The sequence below is a fragment of the Chlorocebus sabaeus genome, chromosome 7 (genome assembly GCF_047675955.1).
Source record: "Chlorocebus sabaeus isolate Y175 chromosome 7, mChlSab1.0.hap1, whole genome shotgun sequence".
NCBI lineage: Eukaryota > Metazoa > Chordata > Mammalia > Primates > Cercopithecidae > Chlorocebus > Chlorocebus sabaeus.
In genome coordinates this window covers 28,391,008-28,413,634 of record NC_132910.1, presented here as the reverse complement: position 1 = coordinate 28,413,634, position 22,627 = coordinate 28,391,008, and the positions used below count along the sequence as shown (strand labels likewise).

Here is a 22,627-nt window from a genome sequence, read left to right as displayed (position 1 = left end):
GAGTGTGTCCCTCCTGCCTCACAAAGTTCTGGGATCACAAGCAGGTGCCACCATGCCCTGCTATCTGTCCCATTTTTAAAAGTTTAAGGAAATTATGCCTCTTTTTACTTTGTTAGCTTTCTCCAGAGTGAGCAAAGAGTGATTCTTTTGGTTTTTTTTTCCTATTGATAACGTATTGCATTGGTTTCTGAATCTTAAAACAAGCTTGCATTCCTGGAACAAATCCCACTTGGTTATGGTGTATAATTCTTTTTTTATATTGCTGGATTCAGTTTGCTAGTATTTTGTTGAGAAATTATGCATTTATATTCAGAAGAAATACTAATCTGTAGTTTTCTAGTGATGTCTGTCTGGTTTTGGTAGCAGGGTAATAATAACTGGCTTCAAAGAATAAGTTGGGGAGAATTTGTAAAGAATTGATATTAGTTTTTCTGAAAATGGTTGGTAGAATTAGCCAGTGAAGCCATCTGGGCATGGATTTTTCTTTGACAGTGCTTTAAAAAATTAACTGTTTAAATCTTTGGTTTTACAACTACTCAGCTTTTTCTTTCTTTCTTTCTTTTTCTGTTTTTGTTGGTTTTTTTTTGTTTTTTTTTTTTTGAATAATCTCATCAGTGCAGCTTTTTACTTCGTAAGTTTTGGTATTTTGTATTTCTGGGAACTGGACCATTTCATCTAAATTTTCCAATTTAGTTGCACACAGTTGTTCATAAAATTCCTTTATAATTCTTTTTGTTTCTGTAAGGTAGGTAGTAATGTCTTTTTTTTAGTCTTGATTTTAGTAATTTGTCCTCTGTATTTTTGTGGTCAGTCCAGCTAGCTAAAGGTTTGTCCATTTTTATCTTTTCAAAGAATCAGCTTCTGGTTTCATTGACTTTTCACTGCTGTTTTTGTATTCTCTACTTCATTAATTTCCATTCTAATATTTAATATTTCCTTGCTTCTGTCTTGCTTTAGGAACAGTTTACTCTTCTTTTTCCATTATGTTAAAGTAGAAGATGAGGCTCTTGATTTGAGATACCGTTTTTTAGTAGAGGCATTTTCAGGTATTATTTCTAAGCACTGCTTTAATTGTATCTGATAAGTTTTGGTATGTTATGTCTTCATTTTCACCCATCTCAAAGTATTTTCTTATTTCCCATGTGACTCTTTAACCAGATACCTTAGTTTAAAAAAAAAAAAAGTTGTTACAATATACACATTTGAAAGTCATACTGAGGGCTTTAATTGTAGGCCATTGGAGAACAGGAATCCATTGAACCTGATTTACTCCTTTTTACAGGATTCTACTTTATGTGTCTCTCTCTCTACCCATCTAAACCCTCTAAAAATAATCTTGAAATCTAGTGAAGAAACTTGAGTCACTAGTGACAGTCAGTTGTTGGGATAGCTTGTGAAGGCTGGTGGATCCATTTGGTTGTAGCTAATGGCGTGAAAGAATTATTAAAGTTCTATGGTTTTTAATAGGAGTTTGGAAGAAACCTTAGAACCTGTGAAGTCTAATCTTGACCCAAATAGCTGTTTCTTCTAAATATCTCTTGACAGATGGTCATCTAGTTTACATTCCATTTTTTTATATAGAGAAAGGTTTTCACTGTGTTGCCCAGGCTGGTCTTGAACTACTGTGCTCCAGTGATCCTCCTGCCTTGGCCTCCCAAAGTGTTGAAATTACAGAAATCAGCCACAGCATCTGGCCTACATTCCATTTCTAATGTTAATATTTATATCTGCATTAGAAGAAATTATAGTGAGCTTGCTCACCAAATTGTTGAAGATCTGAGAAAGGTACCAAGGCAACAAAATTGGAATCTCAATATCTCAGCAGTATGCAACAGGGATGGAATATAACAAGATGACCTTTTTTCTTTTTTATAAATAATATTTTGTTCTGAACAAGGATGTGTCAAAACAAAAAAGGAAGGTACCCAAACGCCACACACAATGGGTTAGGGCAGGTAGGGGTAAAGCTGGCTTAACAAGGAACCTAAGAAAGTCTCTTAACAGTTTTTGTTGACTGTAAATTATATCTGAACTGATACTGAGGTGTCTTCAAAAAAAAAAAAAGCTAACAAGGGCCACGACTGGTGGCTCACACGTGTAATCCAAGCACTTTGGGAGACCAAGGCAGGCCGATCACTTGAGGTCAGGAGTTCGAGACCAGCCTGGCCAACATAGTGAAACCCGTCTCTACTAAAAATACAAAAATTAGCCATATGTGGTGGTGCGTGCCTGTAACCCCAGCTACTCAGGAGGCTAAGGGAGGAGAATCACTTGAGCCTGGGAGGTAGAGGTTGCAGTGAGCCGAGATTGTGCCACTGCACTCCAGCCTGGGCAACAGAATGAGACTCTTGTCTCAAAAAAATAAATAAATAAAAAAGCCAATGATTTTAGATTGCATTTATGGTAAAACTAAAGCTAATTTAGAAGAGGCAAAATATCCTGAGGAGCTATCGAAGTTTTCAACTATGAAAAAGATGAATTGGTGTGCATGATAGCACCCTTTAAAGATTGGAAATATTGGTGTGAAAGAGATGAGATTTTGGTAGGTTAAAGTTCTGAAAAAGATGAATTGGTGTGCATGATAGCACCCTTTAAAGATTGGAAATATTGGTGTGAAAGAGATGAGATTTTGGTAGGTTAAAGTTCTGAACAAGGATGTATATAAAAAAAGAAAATGCCAGAACCCCACACACAGTGGGTGGTTGCAGGTGGGGGTAGAGTTTTTTTTAGTTGTATGTTTTTGTTTTGGGCTTCAGTAGTTGGAACTGGAACAATTGGTTGGGTCTCTGTTTCATCAAAGTACTGTGCTGTGGACACAGTGAGTAATAAAAAAATGATATTGGCAGATGTGACTGCATAGAGATTTATTTCTTTAGAGACAGGGTCTCATTCTGTTGCTGGGGCTGGAGTGCAGTGGCATGATTTTGGCTTACTGCAACCTCAGCCTCCCAGGCTCAAGCCATTCTGCCACCTCAGCCTCCCATGTAGCTTGGACCACAGGCACACACCACCACGCCTGCCTAATTTTTGTATGTTTTATGGAGATGAAGTTTCACCACATTGCCCAGGCTGGCGTCAAACTCCTTGAATCAAGCAGTCTGCCCACCTCAGCCTTCCAAAGTGCTAGGATTACAGGCCTGAGCCACTGCACCTGGCCAGGAATTTATAACATAGTTGGGGAGTTAGTGGAAAGCTGCTTTATGACATGATTAAAGAATCAAGAGTTTTTAGAAGAAATTACGTTTGAGATAGGTCTTTTTGGATTAGTATTAGTTCTTTTTCTGTTCTATTTACCCTTTGTCGTCTTAGTATGAAAATATTTTATGCTAATTATAGAAGATTTGCAAAAACTCAGGTGTTTAAAGACACAAAAATTAACAAAATCGTAATTGAGTTAACCAGAATTAGTCTCTAGTAAGTTGAGAAGCAAGTAGGTAGCATATGTGAAGTGGTACATAGGAAAGAGCTGGAGTTGGGATAGAATGTGGAAATTATAGAAGTGGTTTGCTATTTTTTGCTTTTCCAAATTTTTTATTTTTTAAAAAATTATTTTTAAAAAATTTTTAATTCTGGATATTTAAAAAAATTCTTAGAGCCCATGAATCTGAAGTATGTAATACAGGTACGTAGCTGAGAAAGTCACATTGTTAGTGAAATTTATAATGAAAACCAGCATTCTCCTATGCTAGGCCTTTCTCACCCTTTTCTTACTCCGGAAAGGTTAACTACTCCCAACTCTTTCCTGCTTCTCCCATTATTTAGCATCACATTTTCAAACAACTTGCTCTCCTGCTGTTTTTTGACATTTCAGTTTGAGATATTTATGGATTTCCTACTATGAAATGTAAAGATGTGGCTTTTATTTTACCCTCTTCCAATATCCATAGTTATGTCTCCACATCCTCCCAATGTGATTTTATCATACTGTGATCTATCCAGTATTTTCATTATTATTGCTGTATAGATATTGTGATATATTATTTACTTTCTTAAACTCTTTTTTTCTGAAGTTAATTACCTTTTTAGTTGCTTACCTTTCAACAAATCTAGCTGAGCCTTTTCACATTCTTTTTTTTTTTTTTTGAGATGGAGTCTTGCCCTGTCGCCAGGCTGGAGTGCAGTGGTGCAATCTTGACTCATTGCACCCTCTGTCTCCTGGGTTCAGGCGATTTTCCTACCTCAGTCTTCCAAGTAGCTGGGATTACTGCCACCATGCCTGGCTAAGTTTTGTATTTTTAGTAGAGACGGGGTTTCACCATGTTTGTCAGGCTGGTCTTGAACTCCTGACCTCGTGATCTGCCCACCTCCACCTCCCAAAGTGCTTAGGATTAACAGGTGTGAGCCACCGTGCCCAGCCACCTTTTCACATTCTTTAGCAGTTTCTTAATCCAATTTTCTACACACAGTCAAACCTCAAGTCTGTAGTTTGCTGCCTTTTTTTTTTTTTTTTCCCTAAACCTAGAAGCCTATGCAGTGGCTCACCCCTGTAACCCCAGTGCTTTGGGAGCCCAAGCAGGAGGATTGCTTGAGGATGGGCAACCTAGCAAAACTGCATCTCTACAAAAAAAAAAAAAAAAAAAAAAAAAAAAAAATTACCTGGGCTTGGTGGTGTGCATCTGTAGTCCCAGCTATTTGGGAGACTGAGGCGGGAGGATCACCTGAACGCAGGAGTTCGAGGCTGCGGTGAGCCACTATGCCACTGCACTCTAACCTGGGCAACAGAGTGAGACTCTGTCTCCAAATACATATAAACATAAAACCTAGAGACATTTCCCTTGGACTCTGTGTTGTCTTGCACTGCTAAACTTACTATTTAGACATGCTGCTCATTTTAGAGTGCTAGTCATTGTACTGTGGAGCCTTGTAGGTGAGCACTGTTCAGTTGAACTTACTGCATTAATAGGAATGTTCCTTTTCTGCATTGTCCGATACAGTATCCACTAGCCACATGTGGTTATTGAAGTAAGGCTATTGTGACTGAAGAAATAAGTTTTTTGTTTGTTTGTTTTTGAGACGGAGTCTCACCCTGTTGCCCAGGCTGGAGTGCAATGGCGTGATCTCAGCTCACTGCAACCTCCGCCTCCCAGGTTCAAAGGATTCTCCTGCCTCAGCCTCCCGAGTAGCTGGGATTACAGGCACCTGCCAGCATGCCCAGCTAATTTTTGTGTTTTCAGTAGTGACAGGGTTTCACAATGTTGGCCAGGCTGGTCTCCAACTCCTGACCTAGTGATCCACCTGCCTTGGCTTTCCAAAGTGCTGGGATTACAGGCATGAGCCACCACGCCTGGCCAGTTTTTAAATTTTATTCAGCTCATATTTAAATATCTACATGTGTAGCTGATGGATATGGAATTGGAAGCACAATTTAAGATGATTTCATACTGAAAAAGTGGGAATGAGTAGGATTTAATGTAATTGATATATTCTCTTTTTAATGAAGGAAAAATGTTAGTGGCCCTTGTCTGATTAGGTTTTTAAGAGGAATGTTTGAAATAATTCTAGGAATTCCTGGTGAAGAACTCAGTGACAAAGTTTTGACAATTTGAAACATTAATAACATCTTTTGATCAAAGTCCAAAGGTTCTATCAATTACGTGGCCTTGTTTTTATTCTCTTTATAACTGAATTTCAGATTTAAAGTGTGGATGTTTTAGATAACTGATTATTTTGGTATTTTAATATGATATTTTAAAGAGCTGTAAAATCCTGTACTGCCTCATAGCATTCTTATGTTGTTTTATGAGTTGCTTAATAAGCACTTTATATAATGCTACACTTACTCTGTAACTAATTTTAAAACATATTTGATTTTGTAGGTAGCTACATCAAGCTGGCTAGCAGGCAGATCCAAAGGATATCATGAAGTTTCCAGGGCCTTTGGAAAACCAGAGATTGTCTTTCCTGTTGGAAAAGGCAATCACTAGGGAAGCGCAGATGTGGAAAGTGAATGTGCGGAAAATGCCTTCAAATCAGGTAATGATTTAAGACCGATTAATTTTATTAGAAATAAGCATACCACTGCCATACATAATAATATCTTGACACTGCGCTGGAGGAATTTGTACCATTTAAGGATGTGCTATATTTGAGAGACATCTCCCTGTTTCTTTTTTGTGTAACAGGGTTTCACTCTGTCATCCAGTCTGGAGTGCTGTGGCATGATCTCAGCTCACTGCAACCCGCGCCTCCCGGGCTCAAGCGATCCTCTCACCTCAACCTCCTGAGTAGCTGGGACTGCAGGCACATGCCACCATGCCTGGCTAATTTTTTGTATTTTTGGTAGAGATGGAGTTTCACCATGTTGCCCAGCCTAGTTTGGAAGTCCTGAGCTCAAGCAATCCACCAGCCTTGGCCTCTCAAAGTGCTGGGATTATAGGCGTGAGCCACCATGCCCAGCCTCTTCTTTTTTAAAAACTCCTGCTCCTACTGTAGCCGTTTCTTTCTGAAACAAGAGTTAACTGTTTTTGTTTGTTGACCTGTTTTGTTGTATCTGAGTTACAGCTTTAGGAATATAGTTAAGTTTGTTTTCTTTCCTCATAATCTATACTAACAGTAGTAATCTTCTTTAGATACATAGTTTATAGTTAGCCAGAGGCTGAACATCTTCATACCATTGTCTTTAGTCAACCAAAAACCTACTCTTTCATCAGTAGCGATAAGGAGTTCATGTGAACTACTAAGGTAATACCAATGTTGGAAGCTTTTTAGAAGATAGCCAGCTGGCCTCTTAACTACTGTTGGCTGTATAGTTTTTCTTGTAGAAATTTTTATACTTCTATCATATATAATTATTTTTCACAAATAACTGTGAAGTTTATCCACTCCAAAAGTTCATCGTATAAGATGTCTTATGTATCTTTTACTCTTAATATCTAACATGGTGCTTGGAAAATAGAATAGTGGTCAAATGTTCTTTTAATATGCATTAGTGAACGAATGGCAAATATGTAAGTTCCTGTGTTGTTTTAGGCTATCCTTTGCTCATTGGTTTTGAAAGCATATATGCCTTTTTAATTCAATTCTAATTTTTCCAACTTATATCATTCTTTCCCACAAGCTGAAGAAATACATTCTTCATTTACTGTTACTTGTCATTTTGCAAACTGATTAGTTAACCTGAATGTGGAGTGTTTATACACACACTATCTCATTTAATATCTCATTTAATCCTTTGAAAAAGTAGGCAGTAGTCCCAATTTACTCAAGACTTTAATAGAATGATAGTAATAGAATGATAATTTGGGCTGGACGCAGTGGCTCTCGCCTGTAATCCCAGCACTTTGGGAAGCTGAGGTAGGCAGATCACCTGAGGTCAGGCGTTCGAGACCAACCATGGTCAACATGGTGAAACCCCGTCTCTACTAAAAATACAAAAATTAGCTGGGTGTGGTGACTCATTCCTGTGACCCAGCTACTTGGAAGGCTGAGGCATGAGAATTGCTTGAACCCAGGAGGCAGAGGTTGCAGTGAGCCGAGATCGCACCCTGCACTCGAGCCTGGGTGACAGGGTGAGACTCCATCTCAAAAAAAAGTTATAATTCGATCCTTTTCCTAAGGTAGTCCTCTTCCTGTGATACTTTTTGTTGTTGTTGTTTTATATTTTTGTGTGCATGTGTGATTTTTAGATTAGTTGGGAATTCAAGTTATTTAGCAAATGTCTGGTGAGTATCTGCCATACTCTAGGCACTATTCTAGGCACTGGGGATACAACAAGAGAAAATAAATTCCTTCCCTTATGTTGTGACATTCTAGTGAGCCTCAAAGCTTTTTTATAGCTGCTTGTAGGACCATTCCTTTCCTCCTCCTGCTATCTCCTTGAGTCAGCATGTAACCAACAATAATATGTTTTTACAGCCTGGTCTTTGAAGATGATATTCTACCTAGATTGTAGTATATTGCTATATTACCAAATAATCTGACCTCTTTCTTTTCTTTTCTTTTCTTTTCTTTTCTTTTCTTTTCTTTTCTTTTCTTTTCTTTCTTTTCTTTCTTTTGGTGGAGAAGGAGTTTTTATCTTGTTGCCCAGGTTGGAGTGCAATGGCATGATCTTAGCTCACTGTAACCTCGGCCTCCTGGGCTCAAGTGATTCTCTTGCCTCAGCTTCCCAAGTAGCTGGGATTACAGGCACCCGCCACCACACCTGGCTAATTTTTGTATTTTTAGTAGGGACAGGGTTTCACCGTGTTGGCCAGACTGGTCTCGAACTCCTCACCTCAGGTAATCTGCCTGCCTCAGTAACCCAAAGTGCTGGGATTACAGGCGTGAGCAACCATGCCCAAATCTGGCCTATTTCTGTAGGTGATTTAACAAATACTGGTGTGGTAATACCAGAGAACAGAATAGTATCAGAACTTCTGAGAGAGACCCACTTCTTCAGGATTTGCCTTTAGTAATGCCAAGTAGAAGTCGTATTTAATACTTGTAAAATTTGGGTAGCCTTGGTCTGGTGGGGATAGGAGATAAGAATAGGGGTAAAAGGCTATATAGGGGCTTGAGTTGCTTGCCAGGGTAACCCCCAGGGGACACTTCTCTATTCAATTTTTTTTTGTTGTTTTTTTGTTTTTTTTGAGACAGTCTTGCTCTGTCACCCAGGCTGGAGTGCACTGGCGCCATCTCAGCTCATTGCAAGCTCCGCCTCCTGGGTTCACTCTGTTCACCTGCCGCAGCTTCCTGAGTAGCTGGGACTACAGGTGCCCACCACAACGCCCGGCTAATTTTTTGTATTTTTTAGTAGAGACGGGGTTTCACCATCTTAGCCAGGATGGTCTTGATCTCCTGACCTTGTGATCCGCCCGCCTCAGCCTCCCAAAGTGCTGGGATTACAGGTGTGAGCCACCGCATTCGGCCACTTCTCTATTCTAGTTCTAACTCTTTTATTTTCTTCTAAGGGACTGGCATTTTTTTTTTTTTACCTCCCTTTCCACTGTTGCTCTGACTTTTCTAATTTTGTTTTGAAGTGTTGGTAAAAATGGAAAAATAAGGTATTTTTAAGCTTTCTCTTATGCCTTTTTCCTCCAGTTTCCTTCTAACTTCCCCTGCCCCAACTATATTTTGAAGTCAGTCTCTCACATAATTCTTGTTTAATTTGCATCGCCTATCCCCTAATTTAGGACAGCGTGGTCAGGCAAGAATATTATATACCTATCACTCATCTTCTATGTGTTTCTGCCACATTCTGCTTCCCTTATGATAGCACAAAGTATTATAATTTTCTGGTGATCTGACTGTGACGTTCCTTGAGGGGTATGGTTGTGTCATTTTTGTTTACTTGCATATAATAGACTGAAAGGAAGCATTTCAGTGAATGGTGTTTATCATTTCTTGATGATTCATTCAGGTACCTTACTGTGTTCTTGGCACTTGCAGACAACTTCTTTTATAGTATGTAATTGTACTTTCAAGTTCATGATAATTTTGTTACATGAATTTGGGGAAAACATTGAAACTGGTCAAAGTGCACACACTTTCAGGTGTTCTCAATTTATTTTGCCAAAGTGCTTTTGATTTACAAAGATAAAACCCTGCCACAAATTGTTTATATACAGATGATTTTCAGTAGAATTTTAGAACTCTAAGGAATCTTAAAAAACAGGTTGTTAACAACTTTTCTAGTCATTCTCATCTGGAGTTTGGTTTGCTGCTTCCTACTTCATCAAAGCCAAAAGCAAAAATTCGATTATTATTTTTTTTTTTTCTGAGACAGGGGCTCACTCTGTCGCCCAGGCTGGGGTGCAGTGGCTCCATCACAGTTCACTGCAGCCTCTCTTTCCCAGGCTCAAGTGATCCTCCCACCTCAGCCTCCCAAGTAGCTGAGATCATAGGCACGCACCACCACACCTAATTTTTTTATTTGTGGAGAAGAAGGTTCACTGTGTTACCCAGGCTGATTTCAAACTCCTGGGCTCAAGCAGTTTTCCTGCCTTGGCCCCCTACAGTACTGGGATTACAATTGTGAGCCATGCCAAGAAATTTAATTTTTAAAAAAATGTTGAACGTCACAGGTGTAATGAGATGCTGTTGGAGCATAGGAAGGTTACTTAGCCCAACTTGAATTATCAGGAAAAGTACCTGGTGGGGAATAACATCAAAATAGCTCTCAAGAGATACATAATAAAGCAGGCGAGATAGAGAAGGGAGCGCGTTCCAGGCAGAAGGAGCAATACGAACAAAGGAGCAGTGATGTAAAATAGCATAGCAGGGGCAAGGAAGGATCATAAATAGAAGTTACTACTCTTAGAGCATGGAGTTTAAGATAAAGTGATGGAAGATGTTTGAGGTTAGAGAGGTAGGTCATAGATTTCTATGCCATGCTGGGGAATTGTACTTAATCTTTTAGGTAGTGGTGAACCTTTTAGAGTTTAAAGCGGGGGAGGTTGTATATTATAAGGAAGAGACTAGCAGCATGTGGAATATAATATACAGAATATATATTAATAGCAATCTATATTTTACCATGTTTGATCAATCCATTATAAATTCTCTTTAGGATTATTTGTTCAACTACTGAATCCTTCTAATCCTATTTGGGCAGTCCATATGAGAAACAGTTCACCTGATGAAATCAGGAAATACTGTTTTGGGCTTTCTCTTTTTCTCTCTCATTCTTTATTTTAGAGGAATAGGAGTGAAATGATAGAGGAATAGGAGTGAAATGAATTACTTAGGCACAGAACTTACTGTTTGTAATGCTGTCATGATAATATTACTGTTTAGTACATGTTTGAATTGATTTGAAAGAGTTACCTTAGATTCAATATTACTTCAGTTAAATTGAGTCTTCTTAAACTGTTATCTTTTGGGTTTTAAAAAAGTTACGGCTAGTTTTGTCTAGTGATGATAACATTGGCCATGCGGGAATTCTTTTCTTGGCCCTATTGTTAAATTTTAGTATGTGGTATATGGGCCAAACGTAGTGGCTCACACCTGTAATCCCAACACTTTGGGAGGCCAAGGCAGGAGGATTGCTTGAGCCTGGGAGTTCAAGACCAGTCTGGGTAACATAGTGAGACCTCGTCTCTGCAAAAAGTAAAATTAGGCCAGGCGCAGTGGCTCATGTCTGTAATCCCAGCACTTTGGGAGGCTGAGGCGGGCGAATCACTTGAGATCAGGGGTTCGAGACCAGCCTGGCCAACATGGCAAAATCCCATCTCTACTAAAAATATAAAAATTAGCCAGGCGTGATGGCACAAGCCTGTAATCCCAGCTACTTGGGAGGCTGAGGCAGGGAGAATTGCTAGAACCCAGGAGGTGGAGGCTACAGTGAGCTGAGATCGAGCCACTGCACTTTAGCCTGGGTGACAGAACAAGACTGTATCTCAAAAAAAAAAAAAAAAAACCGGGCATGGTGGCATGTACCTCTGGTCCTAGCTACTTGGGGGCGCTGAGGTGGGAGGATCACTTGGGCCTGGGAGGTTGAGGGTGCAGTGTGCCATGGTTGTGCCACTGTACTCCAGCCTGGGTGACAGAGCAAGACCCTGTCTCAAAAAGATATATATATGGAATATTAAAGTTCAAAGTTATTGTCATGATTTCTTTCATGACTAATTGTTACCGTGTTTAAAATAACTATTCATGTATAATATTTTGTAAATTTGTTTTTCTGACATTGTTAGATAATTGGGTAGTTTAGAGGTAGGAAAGGAGAACTAATAAAATTGGAGTGCCATTTGCATTCTATATATGTGCTTTACATAAGTTATGTCATTTAGTTATAACTATATGATAATCTCCATATAGCTATATTCTCTTTTTTTGTATATTACCTTTTGTGATTCTTCTTACAATTGTATGTTTCTGTTATTGTTTAATGCCAAACACCAAATAATGACATTGTTTAATGTAATCTGTCATTCAGGGATTTTTTTTTTTCTCCCACATCGTATCTCTACCTGAAGGTTGGAGTTAATGGTGTTCTTGTTTTCATAGCTACTGTAAATCATTGTTCCTTTCATCTCCCTAAAGCCTCCCCAGTTTCATCAGTTTATAACATCACCTATGTCTCCTGGGAATTTATTCCCTTGTTGTTGATGTGTTTGGCTGGCTTACTTAACATTACTTTTCCTTATTTGTTGTGGCATTTTGGATAAAAGCCCATCTTGATAGGAATTTAATTTCTCTTGAATGCTTAACTCTTCATCCAGAAGTCCTGTGACTGGCTTTACTTGGTTCTCAGGGATTTTTATGAACCCTTAGTCCAGAAGTAGATCTTAAAGTAGCCTAGATACAAAATTACAGCTAGATATGAGGAATAACTTCTAGTGTTCCATACCATTGTAGGCTTACTGTGGTTAACTTAGGAGATATAAATGAACTGTGATAACAGAATGATAGCCCATTTAAAAACTGAAATCAATAGTAATAAGTGAAAGTTACCAGGGGCAACAGATGAATTATACATTTAGAGATAATGAAAAAATACTGAATAGGAAATCAACCTGAAGTAAATGACTGTTTTGAAAGATTTCCACAAACACAAAACATTGTTGTTGTTTTAATCTTCCTATATATTATTTGAGTATTCTCCTTATAGCTCTTTCAAACTGTTTGAAACTACAGTTTGAAAGAGCTATAAGGAGAATACTGAATGTTTCCGACATAAACAACTGGTTTTATTTTTTTAATGGTGACTCCAAAACTCAAGAGTAAAAGTTTTCTAATCACTATTAAAGTGTGTCCCTGCTAAAAATTAAGTCTATACTCAATAGGCTTACAACAGCAATAAAACAATAATGTTTTGTGTTTGTGGAAATCTTTCGAAATAGTAATTTACTTCAGGTTAATTTCCTGTTCAATTTTTTCATCATCTCTAAATGTATAATTCATCTGTTGTCCCTGGTATCTTTCACTTATTACTATTGATTTTAGTTTTTTAAATGGGCTATCGTTTCCATTATCATAGTTCATTTATATTTCCTAAGATAAGTTAATGGCTATTTGCTGCGGGAGAAATTCACTATATTTTCTTAATCTTAGGAGTTGGGGGAACTTAACTCCAAAATTACTATCAGTTGATAATAGTGTTACTTAAACTTTAAAGTGTTATATTTTCTGAACACCTAAATTTAATTAAACTATGGATATTTGGTGAGATGACAGTGAAAATTTTAATATAGTAGGAGAATATTGGATATTGATATTAAATGTGATAACCAATAAAGTTTTATTTTCATCTGTCTCAAATCTGATAGATTGTGAATAACCTTAACATTTTTAAACATTTTTAAACATAAAAGTGAGGTAGTATTACCTCACTTTTTATGAGAGAGAATTCTAAACATACTCTTGATGATAGCTCAAACTTTGTCTTATGTTTTTAAAATTGTTCCCTTATAGAATGTTTCTCCATCCCAGAGAGATGAAGTAATTCAATGGCTGGCCAAACTCAAGTACCAATTCAACCTTTACCCAGAAACATTTGCTCTGGCTAGCAGTCTTTTGGACAGGTTTTTAGCTACCGTAAAGGTAAGTGTTTTAAGATAGACTTACATATAATCTCATTTGAGTGTACATATGCTAAACCAGAAGCTATTAGTAAACATTCTTTAAGGTAGAAAGAAGTGGAGAACTTTGCTGGAGAATGATATATGTACCCATAAGAAGACGTGGTGATGTGTTCTGCTATTGTTTATTTTAGTTTTATTTTTTGAGATAGTTTCACTTTGTTGTCCAGGCTGGAGTGTTTCTGCCTCCTGGGTTCAAGTGAGTTTTGTGCCTCAGCCTCCCACGTAGTTGGGACTACAGACACGTGCCACCATACCAGTCTAATTTTTGTATTTTTAGTAGAGACAGGGTTTTGCCATGTTGGCCAGGCTGGTCTTGAAATCCCGATGTTAAGTGATCAGCCTGCCTTGGTCTCCTAAAGTGCTGGGATTACAGGCATGAGCTACCGCTCCTAGCTTTCTACTAAAAAGCAGAAGTGTTTTTGGAAGTGTTTCTAATTGTATTCTGTAATTTTCTTTTTGTTACAAGTATTCATAACTTTTTAGCCTATGAAATTTTCTATCTCTTGATTTTAGCACAAACCATATAGCATCAGCTGAATATTTTGTCATTTTCTAACATATTGATGTACAGAGGTGGACAAGGAATCAGACTAAAGTATAAGCTTATTGCACGTTTTTCTCTGTCACTACTTATTGAATATCCATACTATGTGGCTTTCTGAAAAATGTGAAGTGCTTTCTATGGGCATACTTTGGGATATAACAAAATGTCATAAAACAACCTTGGTATATTTTTGTTGAATGGCAGCATACAAATAATTAGGTTTTATATTGTCCCCATTGTTATGTCATTGGCTGTGTCAAGTTAGTAAGTAGGCCCTCAACATATTTAAAGCAGAAAATGAGCATTTATTTAATGGCAAGGCATGAAAGAGTAGCAAAGTATTTTAACTGTAGGCATTAGTATGCATAAGAATATGTAAACTGGGGGAACTGTCAATTAAAATGGTTTATTAGGTATACAAAATAGAAGCCAAAGAATTAAGGAGTTTAAGACTGAATAGCCGCTGAGTTTCAAACTTCTACTCTTAAGAGACTTACTAAACATGACAGGACCCAATAAATAAGAAATATGAAAAAAATGAGATACTTAGCAGAATTCTCTAATTGTTCCAGAAATTTCCCCAACTTTGTTGCAAATGTTTAATAAACACAGCAAGAATATCATGATAGAAACTACAACAATGTGTTCACTAATAGTTTTTGAAAAATATACTGTCCCAGAAAGGACACTAACCTTAAACTCATCTTTCTGTGGAATTATCTGTGAAAAGTAGGTTAGATGTAGTGGAGAGGGAGGGAGGAGTGATGTGGACTTGTTGCTGAGATAAAAGTAGGCATTTTTCAGATATCCCAGATTGCAAGCAGCTTTAAAAAATGTTTACATACACACAAAATATATTTTTTAATTTGGGGAATATTATTAAAAACTTCTAAATCAGACTTTTTTTCTGCTGGATGGAAATGAACTTTGGCTAACTGGCTTTGGTTGAACTTTGAGCAATGGAATTTATATTATTTTTGTAGAATATCATATGGCTAGGATTGTAATGTTAAAAGTTAGCCTTGGAGACACTTGATCTTCCAAGTGTACTTTCCTTGCTTTCATTACTGCTCTAAAGCTTTTCAATAAACTTCTTTCCTATTCTTAAAAAAGTTAGCTCTGATCTAAAAAGCAGTGACAGTCATATTAATTGAATTCCATAGCATTTTTTATATACCTGTCTCATCTGTATATCTCTGTTTTTAAAACAGTTATAAAAAGTTCAACCGTTTTTGAAAAATCAATAAAGTTGCTTTTTCCCTCTTCAAAATTTTAGGCTCATCCGAAATACTTGAGTTGTATTGCAATCAGCTGTTTTTTCCTAGCTGCCAAGACTGTTGAGGAAGATGAGGTAATAAATCCTTTCAAAATGTTTTTCTGTGAAAATTTCTCTCCATTAACTTGCTTCTTGTTTGCCAAAACAAAAATCGTAAATGAGTTTCTTTCTGTCCTTTTCTCCCTGTCCCTGTTCCCCTTTGCTTTGAATAGAGAATTCCAGTACTAAAGGTATTGGCAAGAGACAGTTTCTGTGGATGTTCCTCATCTGAAATTTTGAGAATGGAGAGAATTATTCTGGATAAGTTGAATTGGGATCTTCACACAGCCACACCATTGGATTTTCTTCATATTGTAAATATACCTGAAGTCTTTTAGTTTCTTATTTGAGTGTGTAGCCTTCAGTAAATTAAAAATTAGATTGCCTACTCATTTATTTTGTACTGGTTTTTAGGAAAAAGAAAACTATTGATATCCAAGGAAAAATTATAAATTAGTATATATGTCATATCACTGAAGCTTAAATCACAAACTTAGAAGTTGAATAGGTTAGGCTGGGTGCAGTGGCTCATGCCTGTAATCCCAGCACTTTGGGAGGCTGAGGCAGGCGGATCACTTGAGGTTAGGAATTTGAGACCAGCCTGGCCAACATGGCAAAACCCTGTCTCTACTAAAAATAGAAAAATTAGCCGGGCATGGTGGTGGGCACCTGTAATCCCAGCTACTCGGGATGCTGAGGCAGGAGAATTGCTTGAACCCAGGAGGCAGAGGTTGCAGTGAGTTGAGATCATGCTACTGCACTCCAGCTTGGGCAACAGAGTGAGACTCTGTCTCACAAAAAAAAAAAAAAAAATTGAATAGGTTGCATCAGTTTCTATATGTAATTTCCTATATATTTAAATCAAGTTAAAATGATGTTTTTGTGATTTTCAGTTCCATGCTATTGCGGTATCAACTAGGCCTCAGTTACTTTTCAGTTTGCCCAAATTGAGCCCATCTCAACATTTGGCAGTCCTTACCAAGCAACTACTTCACTGTATGGCCTGCAACCAACTTCTGCAATTCAGAGGATCCATGCTTGCTCTGGCCATGGTTAGTCTGGAAATGGAGAAACTTATTCCTGATTGGCTTTCTCTTACAATTGAACTGCTTCAGAAAGCACAGGTAGGTGTCAGTCTAATTAAATAGTGTTCTTTTTAAGTTTTTCTATTATTGGAATACATAGAGTTACCAAACCGAAAGACATTTCTAATGTTGTAATGGCAAGCCATTCTTTAGACAAGAGTAAAGTATATATTTTAAATTTACAGGCTAGATGTTCTCTTGTTTTCTTATAAAACATATAGTGGCTGGGCGCGGTGGCTCACGCCTATAATCCCGGCACTTTGGTAGGCCGAGACGGGCGGATCACGAGGTCAGGAGATCGAGACCATCCTGGCCAACACGGTGAAACCCAATCTGTACTAAAAATACAAAAAAATTCTCCAGGCATAGTGGTTGGTGCCTGTAGTCCCAGCTACTCGGGAGGCTGAGGCAGGAGAATGGCGTGAACCCAGAGGGCAGAGCCTGCAGTGAGCCGAGATGGCGCCACTGCACTCTAGCCTGGGCAACTGAGCGTGACTCTGTCTCAAAAAAAAAAAAAAACTTATATAGTATTTTTAAGATTCCTTTGCACCATTTCTCTTAGATTACTTATCTTTAACAATTATAAAATGTTCATAAGATTGTCAGTACCATATTGTCCTTTATCCTGGCTACATCTGCAGGTTTTAATGTAGTACTTCTTCACTCATTTTATAATGGATGTCAGGAACAAAAATTAGAATAAGTTGCTTTTTAGACAAGCAGATAATTTATTGTTGGCTAGTAAGTGAAGTATTTATACCAGACTGGCAGGTAGAAGCCACTTTTCTGAAAGAGGTTTTGCCCTGGCACTTCTGTTATTACCTTAGATTAGTTTGTAACAATCTACAGATTGTTATAAAATGTATAGGTTGATAAATTATCCACCACCTAAGTAAAATGTAAAGGTTCAGTAGAGAAAATTCTCATCCAAATGGAAAGTTGGTAAGAGTGCTGTATGTTAGCAACTACTTTGAGAGAAGCCTTACTGGTTCTATTCATGTCACCAAATAGAACTTACCAAGTTTAGATCTGCTGCAAACCATTTTCCTGCCAGCTGAATCCATAAAAGACTCATGAACCTACTTTCCCTTTATATGGCTATTTATTCTTATTTAACAGTAGTTATTCTGATTTGTTTTATTGGATTTTACTTAGAAGATTGTGAAATTCTAAGCTTAACATTTTGCAATAAACTAATTGTAGCAAAGAACTGCAGTTATTGAGCTAAAAATTTAGAATATTATAAAAGAAAAACATAATAGTTGAATTTGGTGTTTTTCTAAGAAAGTTATAATTGATCTTATAGCAAACATTTTAAGAAGTGTGTCTGAAGAAAATGAAGCAGACAAAAAAGAGTTTTTTTTTTAAACAAGTATGTCAGTGCTTTCAAGAATTTTAGGCTCTAGTTTGTGAGCAGAGGGGGACTCAGTCTTTTCATAAAAAAGGTTGATGATCAGAGCAGTATGTTAGCTAGAGATCTACCTGTGTAGTGTAACACGGGCTGTTTTTTGTTTTCAAGGGATATCTTAATCGTCTTAGATTGAAATAATTAAATGCTATAATGAAAATTCTACGAAGTAATTGCTCGTGAGAATTTTTAGAAATTATGAGAAACCATCATTTAAAAGAATAATATGACACAGAAAATTTACTTTGCTCACCCCGGACTGTTGGAAAGAAAAGTTGAATATTAATCACTCACATTAGACTGTGAAGTAGAGGAATAGGCTTAATAGAAAACCTCCTACATTACATTATTTTTAAATGCCTTCTGACTTGGTCTCTGTGCTTATTCTCAAGATAGTACAGAAAAAGATTGCTCTAAAGTGTTAGTGTCAGAGGACAGATTTTGAAGCATAAATAATAATGTAAATAGCATGTGTATTCTGTAGCTTTGAGATCATGTTTTCCTAGTGAAAAACACTGGAAAATCTCCTGATTCTCTTTTGTAAGTTTTCTGGTGCTAGAGGAAGAAAGTATTCACTGAAACTTTTTTTTTTCTCCTTAGCTGAAGGAGTATTACAAATGTGGGATTTGACAGAATCTTTGGAGAAATTGTTTCATTCAACTCCTTTTATAGCTCCAGTGTAGGGAACTGGAGACTTTCTTAGAGCTGCGTAGAGCTACTTAGTAGTGATTTAAAAGAACCAGTGCTTTTTTTCATACCACACAAACCTTAAAAAATTCTAGTTCAGTGGTTTTCACAATTTGTTTGAGAAGTGGAACCCTTTCCCAGTCCCCCTTCCCCCAAGAAAATCTTGTACACACACAATCCCAGAATATAGAATAGAAAAGTGGAGCTATACTTGTTGTGTTTAAGGGCAGAGCCCCACTCAACATAGCCTTTTCCCTTCCATAGTTAGAGATCTACCTATGTAGTGCAGGTTTAGATTATATTATGTAGGTAGTGTTTGGACGTAGTTTGAAAACTGGAAATACAGTGATTTTTTTTTTTAAAGAGATTTGCCCCATGTAGTCTTCAAGTTGCAATGGGGAAGTTAGTGAAGAAAAGGAAGGTCATAAATCTTGGTAGAGACTTTTGGGACTTGTTCTAGCCGTTCTGCTCTAACACCAACCCATGTGGTCCAAACATGGATGGCTCCTAGTTCTTTAGGACTCATTTCTGTTTTTTTGCTAGGTTTCCTGTGTTCAGGTAGGAACACCAGATATAATATCTTTGTGTTTAGACCTGTGACAAGGCCACAATATCAGATACTCTTCCTAGTTTTAGTATAGGAAATTCTTGAATCAGATTGATGAGATCATGCCGAAATCATTTGTGACATGTTTCCCAGTGTCTTGGTTTGAGAAGAGTCCATCACAGACATATCGTACTGTGAGGAGGCCACTCCCATTAGTTCTGCCTGAGCCCCCACTTTGAGAGAAAAGTATGGTGAGTGTTCCCAGGTTTGAAAGGCAAACTTCCTTTTGTTCCTCTTAACCTCCCACAACTACACCCCTTAAGCTCTTGTGCCCACCTGTTGGTCACCATTGTGGGATGGCTAAACCTCTCTCTCCTTACCCTTCTTCTACCCTTGCTCTGTTGTGTGGTTGTGCTTACGTCTTCCTCTTTCTGATGTGGCCCACTCTGATAAACTCAGACCGTTAACTCTACCTAGATTAGTGTGCTGGTCTTTGTAGTTCCTAGCTGGGCAGTAGTCAAAGTCCATGTTCTAGTTGTAGAGTAGGTGCAGCCATAAAACAGAACAAAATCATGTCCTTTGCAGCAACATGGATGCAGCTGGAGGCCATTATCCTAAGTGAATTAACACAGGAACAGAAAACCAAATACCACACGTTCTCACTTACAAGTGGGAGGTAAACATTGGGTACACGTGGACATAAAGATGGCAACAGTAGAAACTGGGGACTACTAGAGCGGGGAGGGAGGGAGGGGAACAGGGGTTGAAAAACTGTTGGGTACTGTGCTCATTACCTGGTTGACAGGATCACTTATACTCCAAACCTCAGCATCATGCAATATATACCTAGGTAATAAACCTGCACATGGGTACCCCCTGAATCTAAAAGTAAAAAGAAGCAAATTAAAAAAAAAAAAAAAAGGAAGAAACAGACCTCTTCCCACACATCTCCTGGTTTTTGGAAGGTGGCTGTGGTCAGACTATTCCAGCAGGTTCCTCAGTGCTTCATGCTGTTCACCAAACCTGGATCCATGTGGGCCTACCATTTATGTCATTTATTGTTATAAAAAAAAATAAATATTCTCTTGACACCTTATAATTAGAGTTCATTTAAGTCCTTTTTACCAACACCATTAGAGGACTTGTCTGGTGTCGAGAGTTTTGGTAGTTTCAGTATATGTGCTTGTTTTGTTTCTTCCACTGGATCTCAAGAAGGAACAAATTATTTTGTCATCTTATAGAACAAATTCAGATTGTACTAGATTAGAAGGAATTTATTTTGATGTTATTTTGGAGAAAAGACTTACTTGGGACTTGGGTGGAAGTGGAGTTCATATGGATGGTTTTGTTTTGAATAATTTCTAAGGTCTTTTCTAGCTCTATCATTTTTTGTCAGTCTTCCACCTCTAAAATATAACTCTCTACTTACTTAGTTTTTTTACACAGAAAGATGATAGTGACAGTCTTCCTCTTACTTAAATACATGTCTCTTTTTAGGATTCTACCATAGTATTGATTCTGCCATGGCATTTATTATGCCCAGTGACCAAGGCATTAGAATATTTGTGGTACCTTTACCTTTCTAAGCCAATAAATATCATTCATTTGCTAAAGAACATTTCATTAAACGAGGTACAGTTGGCTTTCCATATCCATGGGTTTGGCATCTAGATTCAACCAACGTGAATTGAAAATACTTAGGAAGAAATTTGACAGAGTTCCAAAAAAACCTTGCATTTGTTGCACGCTGAGTACTACATTGAATCCACACAGATGAAGTGATGTGTAGGCATTCTGGGTTGTTGGGTTTGTTGAGCATGTTGGGTTTTGTTATCTTTTGGGGGATCCTAGAAGTAATCCCCCATGGATACTGTGGGATGACTGTACTTATTTTTCAGAAATAATTTCTACACTGTAGCCCCTTTTTCACTCCCAGTTTCTTTCATTTCTTTTTTGTAGGCTTCCTAAAATACTGGCAGAAGCTCCATCCTTTCTCTTTGCTTTGTTCCAATATTTTTAGCATGTTTCAGCTTGTTCTACATCCCTGGGATATATAATAAGACCTAGCCTAAATGTAAGCTTGATAGTTCAGGGACTATCTTAAGTGTTACGTAACTTTTTTCTTTTAAGGGAGGGAGAACAAATTCTAATACTAGTTAATAGTATCTTACCCATAGTGTGTTATCTAATACCTTTCAAACTAGGGGAAAAAAAGAAATCAGTGAACAATATGATGGTAGATGCTAAAATCTGCCATTTTGTTGTATATTTCTGACAGTTTCAGTTATTTTGCATTTGTATTATACAATGACTAACATCAGCCTTTTACCCTTCTTTCCTCTGGTATTTTTCAGTAACAGATAATGAATGTATTTAGAGATAAAAATAATTTTGTGATCAAATGTGTTCTTGTAGAGTACGTTATTTTCCCTTATTTTCTCTGTGGTATTGCAAACAGTCATGGTGTGTGCTGCAGGTTATATGAGGATGAATAAGACTTGGTCCAGAAATGTCCAAAATACCCAAAACTGGAAGGAATGGGCAATACAATTTCAACAGGTAGAAATAAGATGATTAAGGGTAAAATAAGAAAGGGGAAGATTAGTGCATCGTATAGAGCAGGACTGTTTAGCAAGAGTGTAGACCACAAGTTGAGGGTATGCTAGGAAATAAGGCTAGAAAAGAAGGTTGGGGTCAGATTATGGAGATCCTTATTAATAAAACTAAGGAGTTTAGCTTATTTCTGGTAGGCATTGGGGTGCTGCTGAAGAGAGTAGGGAAGGAATATATGATGCTAACTAAGGTTATTTTGACAATGCTGTAACTGAAAGTGAGGAAGAGAGACACTTTACTACAGGTAATAATTTGAAGGCCTTCCATGTACAGTCATTGTGCCAGAAAGTTAGGGATAAAAAGATGAATATAATACAATGCCACACCTTCGGTCTTGTAGTCTATAATGGAAAGGCTAAATGGTTAAATAGATTATTATAATGCAATGTGGTAAATATGTTAAAAGGTTTTAGTGTCTTTTTTTTAAGACAGTCTCACTCTGTCTCTTTGCCTGGCTGGAATGCAATGGCTTGATCTCACCTCACTGCAACCTGTACTTCCTGGGCTCAAGCCATTCTCATGCCTCAGCCTCCTGAGTAGCTGGGTTTACTCATCTACCAGCACGTCCAGCTAATTTTTTGTATTTTTAGTGGAGAAGGGGGTTTCACCATGTTGGCCAGGCTGGTCTTGAACTCCTGGCCTCAAGCGATCCACCCGCCTTGGCCTCCCAAAGTGCTGGGATTATAGGCATGAGCCACCATGCCTGGCCATAAGTATGTTAAAAGGTTGATACAGAAACAGATGACCATGGTATTTAGGGTGTTTGAGGGGTTGAGGGAGTCAGGGGTAACTCCAGAAAGGACTGATACCTGTGAATTGTCCTCAGGGGTAAGAAGGAATTAGCAAAACTCCCAAATTAAAATCTTTACGAAAAACATTTCATCTTAGTGTTGTCTACTATTTTCTACAAAATATATATTTCTAAA

The 22,627-nt window shown here is 37.7% G+C and overlaps 1 protein-coding gene across 3 annotated transcripts in view; it reads left to right on the top strand.

Moving 5' to 3' along the window:
* CCNI (cyclin I) overlaps positions 1 to 22,627 on the top strand; it is a 28,664-nt gene that overhangs the window by 3,982 nt on the left and 2,055 nt on the right. The window contains exons 2-6 of one of the 3 annotated variants that reach the window (XM_007998968.3): positions 5,817 to 5,973; positions 13,333 to 13,461; positions 15,323 to 15,397; positions 15,535 to 15,675; positions 16,255 to 16,485. In XM_007998968.3, coding sequence (XP_007997159.1) covers positions 5,860 to 5,973; positions 13,333 to 13,461; positions 15,323 to 15,397; positions 15,535 to 15,675; positions 16,255 to 16,485 — 690 coding nt within the window. In that variant the 5' untranslated portion in view covers positions 5,817 to 5,859. The remainder of the gene's footprint in view (positions 1 to 5,816; positions 5,974 to 13,332; positions 13,462 to 15,322; positions 15,398 to 15,534; positions 15,676 to 16,254; positions 16,486 to 22,627) is intronic. The other 2 variants (XM_037989038.2, XM_007998969.3) reach the window with 2 other exon arrangements.